At 40.7% G+C, this 12,786-nt stretch overlaps 1 protein-coding gene across 3 annotated transcripts in view; it reads left to right on the top strand.

The window, feature by feature from the left end:
- The window catches only part of RASA3 (RAS p21 protein activator 3), a 129,935-nt gene that overhangs the window by 23,370 nt on the left and 93,779 nt on the right, over positions 1-12,786 (top strand). For all 3 annotated transcript variants that reach the window (XM_042867738.1, XM_042867737.1, XM_042867736.1), the window contains exon 2: positions 11,518-11,635. In XM_042867738.1, the coding sequence (XP_042723672.1) occupies positions 11,518-11,635 (118 nt within the window). The remainder of the gene's footprint in view (positions 1-11,517; positions 11,636-12,786) is intronic.

Genomic DNA, 12,786 nt, shown 5'->3' with positions numbered 1-12,786 from the left:
AGATGAAAGCCTGAGTGGAAGGGAAGATGAATTAATGTACCGCATTAAACTTTGATTATGGCTCTTTTGAACAGCAATATTTTCCATTTTTAAGTTGTTAACAGTGTTTTGATAAGAAAATGCTCATAAATCAGGCAGAGGTGCAGACCGATGAGGTAGAAAATGAGATTATGTACAGGAAGTTCAAACAGGGATTCTTTTGTGTACGTAGCTTTTTGTAGAGTTCTGCTTCTGCCCTCAGTTTTCAGTTGATTTTTGCAGCTATTGGACAATCAGAACTGTTGGAAGCATTCATTCACGTTGCTAGTTTTTCTGTCATGCATCTGCTTCACAGAGAATGTAGTGGCTAAACAGACATTAAAAAATTCAACTTTGGATGAACTTTGTAGGTATGCACGAACAGCTCATGGGGAATGCCCAGCTCCCAAAAATCATTGGCAGTTTTGAAGAATGCTCACCCTCTGGATGAGTCCCAACGAGCTCTGCTTCTTCGAGGGCTCTCTTTGACTCTTGCTCCCTTTTCTGTATAACTGCCGAAATGAAATGAACCTGTATTTCTTTGAAATTCATTTGCCTCTGTTACATTTGCTTATTCTGGAGGAGAATCTGATCCTGTATTTTAGCAGTTATTTTTTAGTGCGGGGCCAGTAGGTTGAGATGAAGCTTCAGCTGTAGTGAATTGCTTTGTATGTTTTGAGATGGAGCTCTGACCCTGTGACTTCAGGTCAAACAAGAATAACTGACTGCTTAGGTGATATTCTTTTGCACGTTCACATAATTTACCTGAAATGTTCTCCCATAAGGCACTACCACCCAGGAGACTGGGACCTTAGAGTAGGGTTTCTGGTTTTTTTCCACAGTTTTGCTTGACACCAATCAGCCAGTCCCACACACTGCATGAGTCTTGTGGGTGGGACTGTACAGCTCATACTGAAAAGGAAGCAGGTACTCTATGAGCTTGCAAGTCTGACATTTTCAAAGGCTTCAACTCAGGTTGATTCATACACATGTATTTTAGACTTGTATGGACTTCAGGGTTGTGAACAATGGGTGATGCTGGGAAAAGGGAAACAAATTGCTCCAGTACGTAACTTAAAAGCATGGAGCATTAATAATACTTTTCAATTTGCATGAGTCTGAAATAAACCATTTGAATATTTTTGACAGTAGGTTGCAAAAATACAGTTAAAAAATAAAATACATCCAAATTAGCTGGATGTTATATGTGTTATTCTTGTAAGGTGGGATGGTGTCGCTGATCTATGAAAGAAAAGGTACTTTATTGAAGTCATGCCAAAATATACTCATTTTTTTCAAGTATGCTTAAGCTGGCAAAGCACTCTGTCCTCTGAAAGCAAGAAACGGTTAGGAAATGAGGGGATAGAATTACTCAGAAATGTTTGCCCTTTGGAGATGAGTTACTGCACAAAGTTCTGTCAGAGTACTTGATCTTCATGCAGAAGAACTCGCAGTGTGTCCCTGGGCCCCATTAGACCTGATGAAATGTGGTGGTGGGCTTGCGAGGTGACAAAGGGCAGGTGACAGCTCAGCCTGGCAGAAGAGGGCAAGCACATTGGACAAGTAGCTGGCACTGTGATTTGCTTCCTTACGTCTAAGTCACTTTGTTTCTCTTCAACTGTATCTTCTTATTGAAAATTCTGTTTCAGCAACAAGTTAGGAATCTTACTGTTTAAAAATAAATCTCTGCTGACATGCCAAATTGAACGTTTGGGATCTTGGATGGCCACAGCCCAGTTCTGTCAGTGTGTGGCTGTTCTGTATCTAGCTGTTTTTAGAAGTGTGTGTGGTGAATGCATGGTGGCAGTAGCTAAAGCAGCCTGGGCTTTTGAGTGGAGCCACGTCGTCCGTTTTCTCTCCACAATTAGATCAGTAGGTCTGCAAAGCAGCTGCAATAATTCCTTGCTGATTTGCAGTCTTGAAGTGTAATTGTACAGCATTTCAAACCAGCAAGTGATCAATTTGTTCGTCAAGCTCAAATGCTTGTATGCAGCTTAAAATGTAGTGAGGAGAGTTGGGGCTGCAAACTAGCAGGAAGAAATTAGCAGCATCTACATAAAATCTTGTGCGTTGTCAGCATGCATCTGTGCAATACAGGCTGCTCAACAGTGAAATAAATCTTTGCTTTACTGGAAAAAGTGCTTGTAAATGAGGATCCGGCAAAACGAAAATTGTGAGTGATTTATGTAATACCTTCATCTGAGCATTGTGTTCAGTACCTGGGTGTCTTTGCAATATAGTGTTTGTCAGCCAGAATGAAATTCCAAATTGTTCTTGAATTATTATTATTTTTAGTTCAGCTCCCCACAATAAGCGTACAATCTGAGAACTGCTGATGACCTCATTTTTTTTCTTATAATGAAGGATTTGTTGTTAATTTTTTCTTTGTTACATAAAATACTCATTGTGCACAAGGGAGTGCATGATGTGTAGGTGGACTAGCACAGTACTGAAACCATGTAAAGCTTTAATGAGTTGTAGACTTGCCTGTTCTTGGCTTTACAGGAACTTGCTAATTACTGCAGGTTTGGAGGAGATTTCTGGGTTTGGATCTTTATGTGGAGAAGTGCAGACCTTCTTGCAGGAGAACAAGTTTTCACTCTAAAGAAGGGCCAGATCAAAGTAAGCTGGGGAGGTTTCAAAGCCTTTCACCTTCATGGTGAGAAATATTGTACGAGGAAGTATTCTGTGTACGAAGGAAGATGCTCTTTGTGCAGTTAATCCCTAACTTTTGGGGACTTTTCAATATTGCTTCGAGCTGCTGTGCTCTGAGTCACCCTGTTTCTCAGTAGCAAGGTTTTGTTTAGAGTGCTGTGGGGTCAGATGACCAAAATGAACTTGACCTAAACTTGATGCTGTGAAACTTTGGTTAGAGAAGGCAGTTCTAAAAGAGTAGCTCTGAAGCATGAGCAATTATGGACAACGGAGTCATTCATTGGATGAAAGTTACAGTTTCTTAACAGTGCTGGTAAAGCTTCAACTTTCCAGCAATTACTTCTTTTGTTATTAGCTTTTTATGTAAGCAAAAGACAGCCATTGACAGATTCGTATTTTTCATGTTACTGTAAAAGCTTTTAGTTGCTTGCTGTTGGTGATAGAAGTGATTAATGTCCTGGAAGAGAGGGGGCATTATTCCTTTTTCACTGCTTGCTTTTATTCCCACACAGCTGTGGCTTTTTGATCTACACTAAAAAAAAGGGGGGGGCCCCCCCCCGGGGGTAGGAATATACACAGATGTATAAAATTACCTGTTTTTTGGTCATCTGGATTCTGGTTTTGTGTGTGACAGGTGAAAACAGATACTTTCACATAAACTTTCACTTACACCGATACACTTGAGAACATTACTTTTGGTTTCCAGTGATGACGAGGCGCCTGAAGGTAGTTACAAGCAGAGCACAGAAACTCTCAGAAGGGAGCAGTTGAACTGATGTTGGATTTTGGTCACGTTTTGTTTGATGTTGTAAATCATTTGCTTGTGTTTCCTGCCTCATACTGTTCTTCCAAAAATAGCTGAAACTGCTAGCAGTTTGCCTGTGATGGAGTGGCCTGTTTAAAGTTACTTCCTCTGCCCCTCGCTCTCTCCCTCATGGCCTCCCACAGCAGATGTTCAGTGACTTCAGCTTTGCTGAGAGATGATCTTTAGAAATGCGAGGAAACCAATTTTTTTTTTTTTAATTAAAAAAAATATAACTAATTAAAAAAAAAAAAATCCAATGTGAAGGTCACGATGCAGAGGCACAGAACAACCTGTGTCCAATCCCTACATTACTGCAGTCAGTAGGAAAAACCTCAAGAGCCTCTGTTGAATGCAGCTGGGAAGTCACATGAGATGCATTCTGATCCAAAGTGTCATCTTCAGAATACAAGCTGGGTTGAAAAGTAGTGCATGTAAACTGCCTTTAATATTGTATCAACACTGATAAAGAGGCAGTTTGGTTAATTTATCAGTTCTTCTGCAGGAATACAAGAAAGTCACATCAAAGAAACTTGGAATGCTTACCTCAGCATGCAGCAGGAAAGCTGTGAATTCAGATCAAAACTCCTTGAGATCACCTCTTTCCTGGCAATATCCTCATTTAAAGTGATCTCTTCAAGTGTTCTTTTACACAGAATAGCTTCTATTTTCTAAAGAACGCAGCTGGACTTGAACAATTTCTGTTTTGTGGAGTTAAGTTACTATCCTAAGGGAATCTTTAGAGAAACTTGATTCCCCATGCTAAACATATATTGGCGAGTAGCTTGCAACCAGTTACATTAATCACTTGAGGAGAGTTGTTCTTCTCTTGTACAAAATCAAATTATCTTGCAGCTCTTCATTTTGAGAGCAGCTCTCATGGAGCTTGCTGTATAGATCTTTCCTACCAAGCTCTGGGATTTGATTAACAGCCCTTGTGCTGTGGGCACTTATCATTACATATCATTGCAGGATCTTTTGAGCCTCCTCTGTATTCACTGCCTCTTACAGGAAAAATAAGAATGCTAGTTTGGAGCTTCTTATTGCGCTCCAGTGCCTCTATTAGATCTGGAATAGTAAAGGAAAGCAGTTTGGATGGTGTGTGATAGATTTTCAGGAACGTAGAAGGCCTGGAAATCAGTGATGCAGGACAACTGGAATATTCACTTGCATGCAGGAAAAAGGGAATGCAGCCATTCAGAGTCGTAGGTCCAAGTCTATCCATAGTGTGGGCTGTAGTTGATTAGGTTTAGCTTTTGTTGCAGATTATAGAAAGACCTGTAATCTTCTGTCTCAGTACGTTTTGGATCAGAGGAAGACTGAGATGAAGATTCGTAACTGCTATAGAGTAAGTTCAGGAAAGTGATTGCCCTCTCGTATGTAGTACCGGTAAAACAACATCTCAAGTATTGTGTTCAGTTTTGGGTCCGTCACTACAAGAAGGGCATTGAGCTGATTGCATGTGTGCAGCAACAAAGCTGTTGAAAGGACTGGGAAATGAGTTACAGGGAGCAGCTGCAGGAACTGGGACTGTTCAGCCTGGAGGAGAGGAGGCTCAGGGGAGACCTTGTCACTCTCTACATCTGCCTGAAGAGAGTCTCTTACATGATGGGTGACAGCACAGGAGGAATTGGCCTCAAGTTGTGCTGGGGAAAATCTAGATTGAATACAGGGAAGAATTTCTTCACGGGGAAAGTGCTGAGGTCGTGGAGTGGGCTGCCTAGGGAGGTGGTGGGCTCACCATCCCCAGAGCTATTCAAGAGACTTGTGTTTGTGGTGCTCAGGGACATGGCTTAGTGGTGGGGTTTGTTCGGTCACAGTAACTGTTGGACTTGGTGATCTTGTGAGTCTTTTCCAACTGAATTATTCCATGATTACTGAGTTTACAGAGTGTCAGTATAGCACTACAACACTGTGTGTAATGCTGAAGTGCATCGTGCAAAAGGGATCTTAATGGATGCCAAATGTTTCTGTCTCTGATCTGTGAAGGAGCTAAAGCCCCCCTATATAAACGCTACATCTAAGTGGGTGTAAGAAGCTTCTGATGTTGAGGTATCATCTGGCATCGGTACTACAGTGGTCTTCAGTTTAGTTCCAAAGGGTTTGGGGTTGATGCTGCTTATTTCTGCCAAGCTCAGAGGGTTTTCACGTGATGCTCTTGCCTAAAACCTAGTAATTAATATATCATGGATTGTCTCCTTGCTGGTTACTTGTTGAAGCAGTGCTGTGCTATCGGGTTGTTGTGGGGTAGCTGTAAAGGCCCAGCTCATCAATACTGTTTCGTTGAGAAAGTGTTTTTCCTGAGAGTTGTACATAATAATCATTTCACGTGGAAAGAGGCTGGCAGGCCTGGGCTTACATTAAGAACAGGTCATCTAAAAATCTCATTTTCCAGATCATCAAAATCTGTTCACAGATGGCTATTTTTGACCTGGTTTAGAAATCTAGTGCAATCTGTCTCTTTGTGAGAGCAAAGTGTACGCCTGTGTAAATGTCCACAGTTGGAGCAAAGAGGGATTGCTGTGCAGATAGAGTGTTTCTAATCGCATCTGTTCTAAAGCAAATCTCTCTCTTTTTTTTTTTTTTTTTAATGCAAATATCAAAGCAAAGTGATGAATTCTCTGAGTTTATTGTAATTACAGGCTGAGTGACCCATATAGTTGTGTGGAGAGAACATTTTTTGACACCTAGCACATACTGCCTAAAAAGCATATAGTGATTTTTAACGTATTACAGAAGTACACTAGAGAATACTTACGTAACTCTATGGTATCACTGTAGTCTTTCAGGCTTCAGATTATTTTTTTCTCATTGCGTTTTCCTCTTTGGAAAGGCAGAAATAAATTGAACATTTCCCCTTTGAGTTATACACACTTTACCTACGTATTGGAATTACGTGCAAATATAATTGCATACTCTGCTTTCAAACATTATGTTAATTTCAGGTAATTACCACATTGACTATTCATGTGGTAAAGCGGTTTCCCCATGCAATAGAAGTTTTCCATCTATGGTCATTTTTGATTTCCCAGGCGACAAACAGGAACTGAGGAAATGGCCGCAAGTTGTACCAGAGGAGGTTTAGATTAGGCATAAGAAAAAGCTTTTTCTCTCAGAGGGTGGTCAGGCACTGGAATGGCTGCCCAGAGAGGTGGTGGAGTCGCCGTCCCTGGTAGTGTTCAAGGGGTGAATGGATGAGGAGCTGTGAGATATGGTTTAGTGCTTGTGGTAGCAGTGGCAATGGGAGGCAGGTTGGACTGGATGATCTTGTAGGTCTTTTCCAACCTTGTGATTCTGTGATTCTATGATATTAAAACGAATTAGTGTTAACTGTGTTCTTGTTGTGCTGTTGCAGTTACAAATGCATCTTACCACCCACCTCACTCCAAAAAAGCACATTTTGTAATTAAATGTTTGACTGCTTTCTCAGCGTTCAAAATTAAAGCAACAGATTCTGATCATTTGGAGTCCATACACAGTCCCAAATTGAAGTGCATCCAGGTATTTCTACATGTTTTATTGCTGTTGAGTGGTACTGTATTTTCCATTTTAATGAAACTTAATGTAAACATTAATTATGATTTTTCTAGCATCCTAATTTTTATGTGTATGCTGGTTTTTGTGCATGAGGAATTGTTTAGGCATAAATTCTGGTAGAGAATCAGATCTGTTGGTGTGTACATGTATTTTCCTTTTTTGTTTTTGCTTGATTTCTGGCTGTTGAAGGAATAAGGCTTTTCCCGAAGAGAGAAAGCATTAAAGAAGCATGAGATACTGGTATGGGTTTTTGTTGTTGTTGTTGTTATTTTTCAAATACCAATATCTGTATCGCTATAGAGAGTCTGGCAAAAGATAGGAGCAGCATTTCATTCTTGGTGTAAATCATTGCTCTGTTTTTGTTCTTGACATGCTTACCCAAGAGCTTGTTTGGAGAGAGCTTCCCGAACACACGGCAGCAGCAGAATGAATTGTTGTTTCTGGTTTGGATATCTTGCCCTTTTCAGATTCCAAGTCTTTCTGCATATTCCCTGAAGTCAAATGCAGCACTAAGGGAAGCTCAGTTGCTTTTATTGAATGTATGTATTGGATGTGGGGTTTTTTTTGTTTGTTTGGTTGGTTGCTGTATATTTAAAATAGTTTTGGAAGTGATGCTCTTCTGATAAAATCAAATATATTGCTGCTAGAGACAGCAAGGTGAATTTGTTGACACAAACTTTTTGTGAATGTGCTTAGATTGGCAGGTACGTGGAGCTGACCTAATGCTTAGAAGCGTGGGAGCAGCAAATTTCATTCCAGAAGGGTAGGAATGTTGTCTGGCAGTTGGGCATTCTGTGCTCTCCAGAAACCTGCACCTGGGGAAATATTTAAAATCAAAGATGACACAGTGCCACGTATCTGCGTTCAGTGAAAAATACCTGGTGCTTCCAGTTTAAGGTTGCAAAACCATAAGGATATGCATGCATGTGTGTGTATGTATATATACATATACATATATATATGTTTCTTTGCATGAATATCTTCAGAGCTTTTCTTGTTTTTGTTGGTTATGCTCACAAGCATCCAAGCAGTGCTGTTTTCTGCTGTATTTGCAGGAGAGCCTTTTTTTTTCTTCTTTTTATTGACAGTGTCTTACTAGAACGGGAATGTGTGGCATTGGGAAAAACAAGGAAGTTCTGAGGTTTTATCTTCCTCTTGTTACAGCCTGTTGCGTGCTCTCTGCCTAGCTGAGTGTGAGCTGTCTCTGCTGCCACAGCAGTCCATTTTTAGGCTGTAGTAACCCATTCATGAGAGAAAATAGCAGGTCAGTGAAGTATTCAGAATTGGATAGTCTATTTGTTTAGAGACTTATCCAAAATACCTAATGAGAACTATTTGTATAGCTGAACTTAGTTTTGCTAAGTTTAGCTACTCGGTGCTAAGCTGAGTGCATTACACAGATCAGTTAGGATCATCTGTATTAAAAGTGTGCAGTAGCAGGGATAGAGGGGAAAAGCATTGCAAACTTACATCGATTACTGTCAGGGCTTCCAAATGGAAGCCTTACACTTCAAAACAAACTGCATCCATGTTAAACTGTCAAAGTCTTAGACATCTTAAGAAACACTCCTATTTCTTATTCAGAAGGTCTTAAAGGTGAGTGGACCTTTTGTCTGCCAACTCTCTCTAAAGTCTCTGGCATGCTGCTGCCTCACAAATGCGGAGAGGAAAAAAGAGTAGAGTTGAAAACATTACTGATGAAAAGTGCCTACCCTATACAGATAGGTTAAATTATGAAATTCTTGCCCAAATCACTTGATCTCATTAGATCTGGAATATAGAAGTGTTGTGTGACTGTATGACTGTACCTAGTGATTTGTGCTTGCTTTCTTTTTTCTGAAGAAATACTGTCCAAACTGTTCAGCTTCATTGTGGATAGCAAAGCAGTGCTGTAGAGGAACGTTTTTTTTCTTGGAGGAATCTAAAGAGCAACTGAGGCTCTAACAGAGTGCATTTGTTGACATAAAATGTCTGGCTGGAGAGTTGAATTTTTAGCTGTGCTTGAAAGCTTGACAGATTTTTCTTTCTCAGCTAGTCAGTGCTGGAGGAATCTAAACAGCCCTTGGTTGTTGGCAGTGTTGGGAATAAACTGCATTTCTTTTTTTGCAAGCTCCTTCTCAAGTCAGTAACATGATTAATATGTGAGGTTGGTCAATTAATCCCTTGTTCTGGCCTCAGTGGCTTTTCGGAGCCTTTTAAAGTAATTTCTTTCTTCCAATATTTGTAGGGAGTGGATAAACAGGAGGGAAACTGACTGTTTATGAGGGTGGACAGTGATAGGACAAGGGGGAAAGGTTTTAAACTGAGACAGGGGAGGTTTAAGTTAGATGTTAGGAAGAAGCTTTTCACACAGAGGGCGATGACACACTGGAACAGGTTGCCCAAGGAGGCTGTGGATGCCCCATCCCTGGGGCATCCATTCAAGGCCAGGCTGGATGTGGCTCTGGGCAGCCTGGTCTGGTGGTTGGTGACCCTTCATGTAGTAGGAGGGTTGAAACCAGATGATCACTGTGGTCCTTTTCAACCCAGGCCATTCTATGATTCTGTGAAATGGGAAAAATACCTCCTTCCCTGTGTGTCTCGTTTTCTAATGTTGTGATGGTGATCTTTCCTTTGCAGACTGCAGGTATTGGCTGATGCCACTGGTTATTCTCATTTGCATTGCATTAGGTTTTAATATTGGCGGGTTTTCTTCTCTAAGTCTACTAAAAAGGAGAATTGAGTTTTAAAATACAATTCCTACAGTCTTACAGTCCTACAGATGAAGTCTTAGCCTAAAGCCCTTAAATGACTGTTGTGCGCCTCAGAAAGCTGCCTAGGAATCAAGCACATGGAATCCAAAAGTAGTTTCTGTGTACGTTTGTGTTGGAGTGGGAAGTGGGAAAAGTGCAGAAAAAGAGGAATTGCTTTTATTTTCCCTCTTCAGTTTTGAGCATGACAAGTTTTGTCTCGTCCTCTTGGAAGAGCTGTGGGAGTAGCATGGCAGCCCCAGGGGAAGACCTCCTGATTGTGCATCTATTGAAACTCGTCACCACGTGCTCTCCCTGGGGATCTTCACTCAATAATCCAGAGAAGAGGCTGGTTTCACGTGGTTTTAGTGTGAGAGCACAGAGCTTGGCATCTATGAGTTTAGTGTGTTTGATGCTTGACCTCAGGTGGATAAGAGTTGGAGTTTTATCACAGCAGAACAGAATTCAGTGCAGGTTGTACCAGTCCTCAGTAATCCTCAATATATTTTTGGCCAGAGCTGCTGTAGTTAAACCATTGCTAGCACTGTGGCTTAATTCAGAGCCACACTAAGTGCACTAACAGATGTTGTAGTCACACCTGTGAATTACCGTGCAGCCAGCTTTTTTAATATCATGTCTCACATCTCTAGAGGAGGTTGGAAGAAAGCTAGCAAGTTGTGTCAGCTGAGTTGGGAGTGAACTTATGCAGAGGAACACTGAAGTGAGGAATTGATACATGAAATATGTGTTAATTCATGCTTTTCCTGCACCAGCTGGAGGTGAGGTTATAATAGTTACTGTCATTTAGAGTTTCTTTCCCTACTAGCAAACAAACTTTTGTTCCCTTGGACTGTGCTTCTGTGCTTTATCTAGCAAAAGCAATCTAGTTACCGCATGCACTGTGGACTTACCTCTAGGCTTCATCCTTTGAGTTTAAAACACTCATTCAGGTAGTGCTAAGGTGCTTTAGCAAAGCCTTAGGGAGCAATGCCCACTTTCCTGGTTGAGAGTTTGACCTCATCAGTCTGTCAAGGAGATTTAACACCCAGCTTTGTTTTTAATGGATACATGAGAGACAAACTTGTTTTACTCTTGATTTTTGCTCATCTGTTTTGTAGCTTCTTGCTTCTCTTCCTTTTGTTGTTTTTGTTTGTTGTTCTGTAGGATACACATGTTTCTTGTTGCAGTTTTGAAACAAACATTCAATATGAAGAGTATTAGTGAGTTGCATGGTACCTTTGTGTGAGGATATTAGGCAGCTTAGTGCTGGTTACTTCATCCAAATGCTTGAAAGCCCAGTGTGTGGCATAAGGCACCGACTGAAGTGACTTGTTTCCATCTCAGCATCTGGGCAAGCAAAAAGCTGAGGGTCAGTCCTCATTTGCCAGGTTCTAAAAATGTCTTCAAGATCAAATCAGCAGGCTGTATTGGAAAGCTTTATTACCATGTTGTTTTGTATTCCTGGCATCTTATGGGTGGACTGATGAAAACAAAAGTTTGGAAGGAAGCAATGTGCTCTCAGATACATGCTGGCAGATCAGAGGCAATAAACTGAGCTGTTGCTGAACCTGGCTGCTGCTGAACTCTGAACTTGGGGGCTGTCAGGAGCTGCTGTACTGGAAACAGAATGCTGCTGCTCAACTTAATAGAGACTTATCACTTAGGAAGCATTCACTTCAGCCTTTTTCCTGATGCTGCATTAGATAGCTGACTAATTTGTAAGTAACTTCCTAATATATAATCCTCCTGTCTTTTTTTTTTCTTTCTTGACTTCAGGTGAAGCCAAAAATCTTCCTACATACCCGGGGCCAAACAAGATGAGGGATTGCTACTGTACTGTAAACCTGGACCAGGAGGAGGTTTTCAGGACCAAAATTGTGGAAAAGTCATTATGGTAACAAATACTCTATGCATTGTTCTGTTAACTCTTCTCAATACTCTGAACTTTTCTGCTTATTGTGTTTGTGTAATGTTCCATAAACACTTTTTTGGGGGAGTAAAGGATGTGCATGATTCTCTTTCCAGTTTTAAGAGCACTGTATTGATAAAAGTGTTAGTGCTGTGATTCTTATTTGTATATATGGGAAGGCATCTCCACCATGGCAAGCCACATAAACTGTTCTCCAAAGAGTGTGCATCCAGTGCTCCTTTCTTTTTGCAGTGTTATTTGGAGCTTCCCTAAACTTTTTAGTTCTGAGCTCCATTTTGCAGCTATCTATGAGGAGTTTTGCATTGCTAGTATCTGGAATTCAGGATTCATGTATTCTTTTTATCATGGAGCTGCAGCTAATTGAGACAGGCGTCTGATGGTCAGACCTTTCGTTTATCTTGTATGCTTCCTGTGAGGTTATAGAAGCCAAATGTGGAAGGAAACAGAACAAGAAGCATGTAACAAAAGTTAGAACACTTTCTCCTGGAAATCCCCAAGTATCAGCAATTGAAAGAAGGCTGGGCATAGATGTATACTCTGGCAAGTGAAGTCTTTTTTATATTTTCTTACATATTGTCAGCAAAAGAAAGTCAAACATAAAACTTTTATCTTCAGGTATAAAGTGGGAAAAGAGAGTAATATAGTTAGGAATCTGGTGTTTGCCTTGTTGCAAATAGCTTGCTCTGAGAAACAGCTCTAATTCACTTCCCCACCCCCAAGTACCATGCACACAATAAAAAGGAGAGTTTGAATAGCTTGAAGTGGGATTTAGTGCCTTAAGTCGCTTTAATTGTTCTCTTGTAATTTTTTAAGTCTTTGTTCCTCAACTTATCTTCTGATGGGATGCACTGGGGTCCATAACGAAGACTGTTGATTTTTGAGGCTTTTAGATTGGCTAAACACAATGAGAGGAAGTGTTTTTCTATGACAGGGTTTGGAGTGCATCTAACTTCATTTAACCAGTATGCTTTTTTACAATAGCTGATGAGAAATGTCCCTGGACCAGTTCTTTCTCTAGAAGAGACTTTGTCATTTATTTAAATGCAGTCTTACATCAACCAGCTGCAGCCCTATTGCTCACAACCAGACAGTGCACAGTTGGTGTTTTTGCTAGA

Source organism: Lagopus leucura, unplaced genomic scaffold (assembly GCF_019238085.1).
Source record: "Lagopus leucura isolate 7727_CA_CO unplaced genomic scaffold, USGS_WTPT01 Super-Scaffold_100001, whole genome shotgun sequence".
Lineage (NCBI taxonomy): Eukaryota > Metazoa > Chordata > Aves > Galliformes > Phasianidae > Lagopus > Lagopus leucura.
Note: the sequence above shows the minus strand (reverse complement) of the source record. Positions and strands in the feature narration are given on the sequence as shown.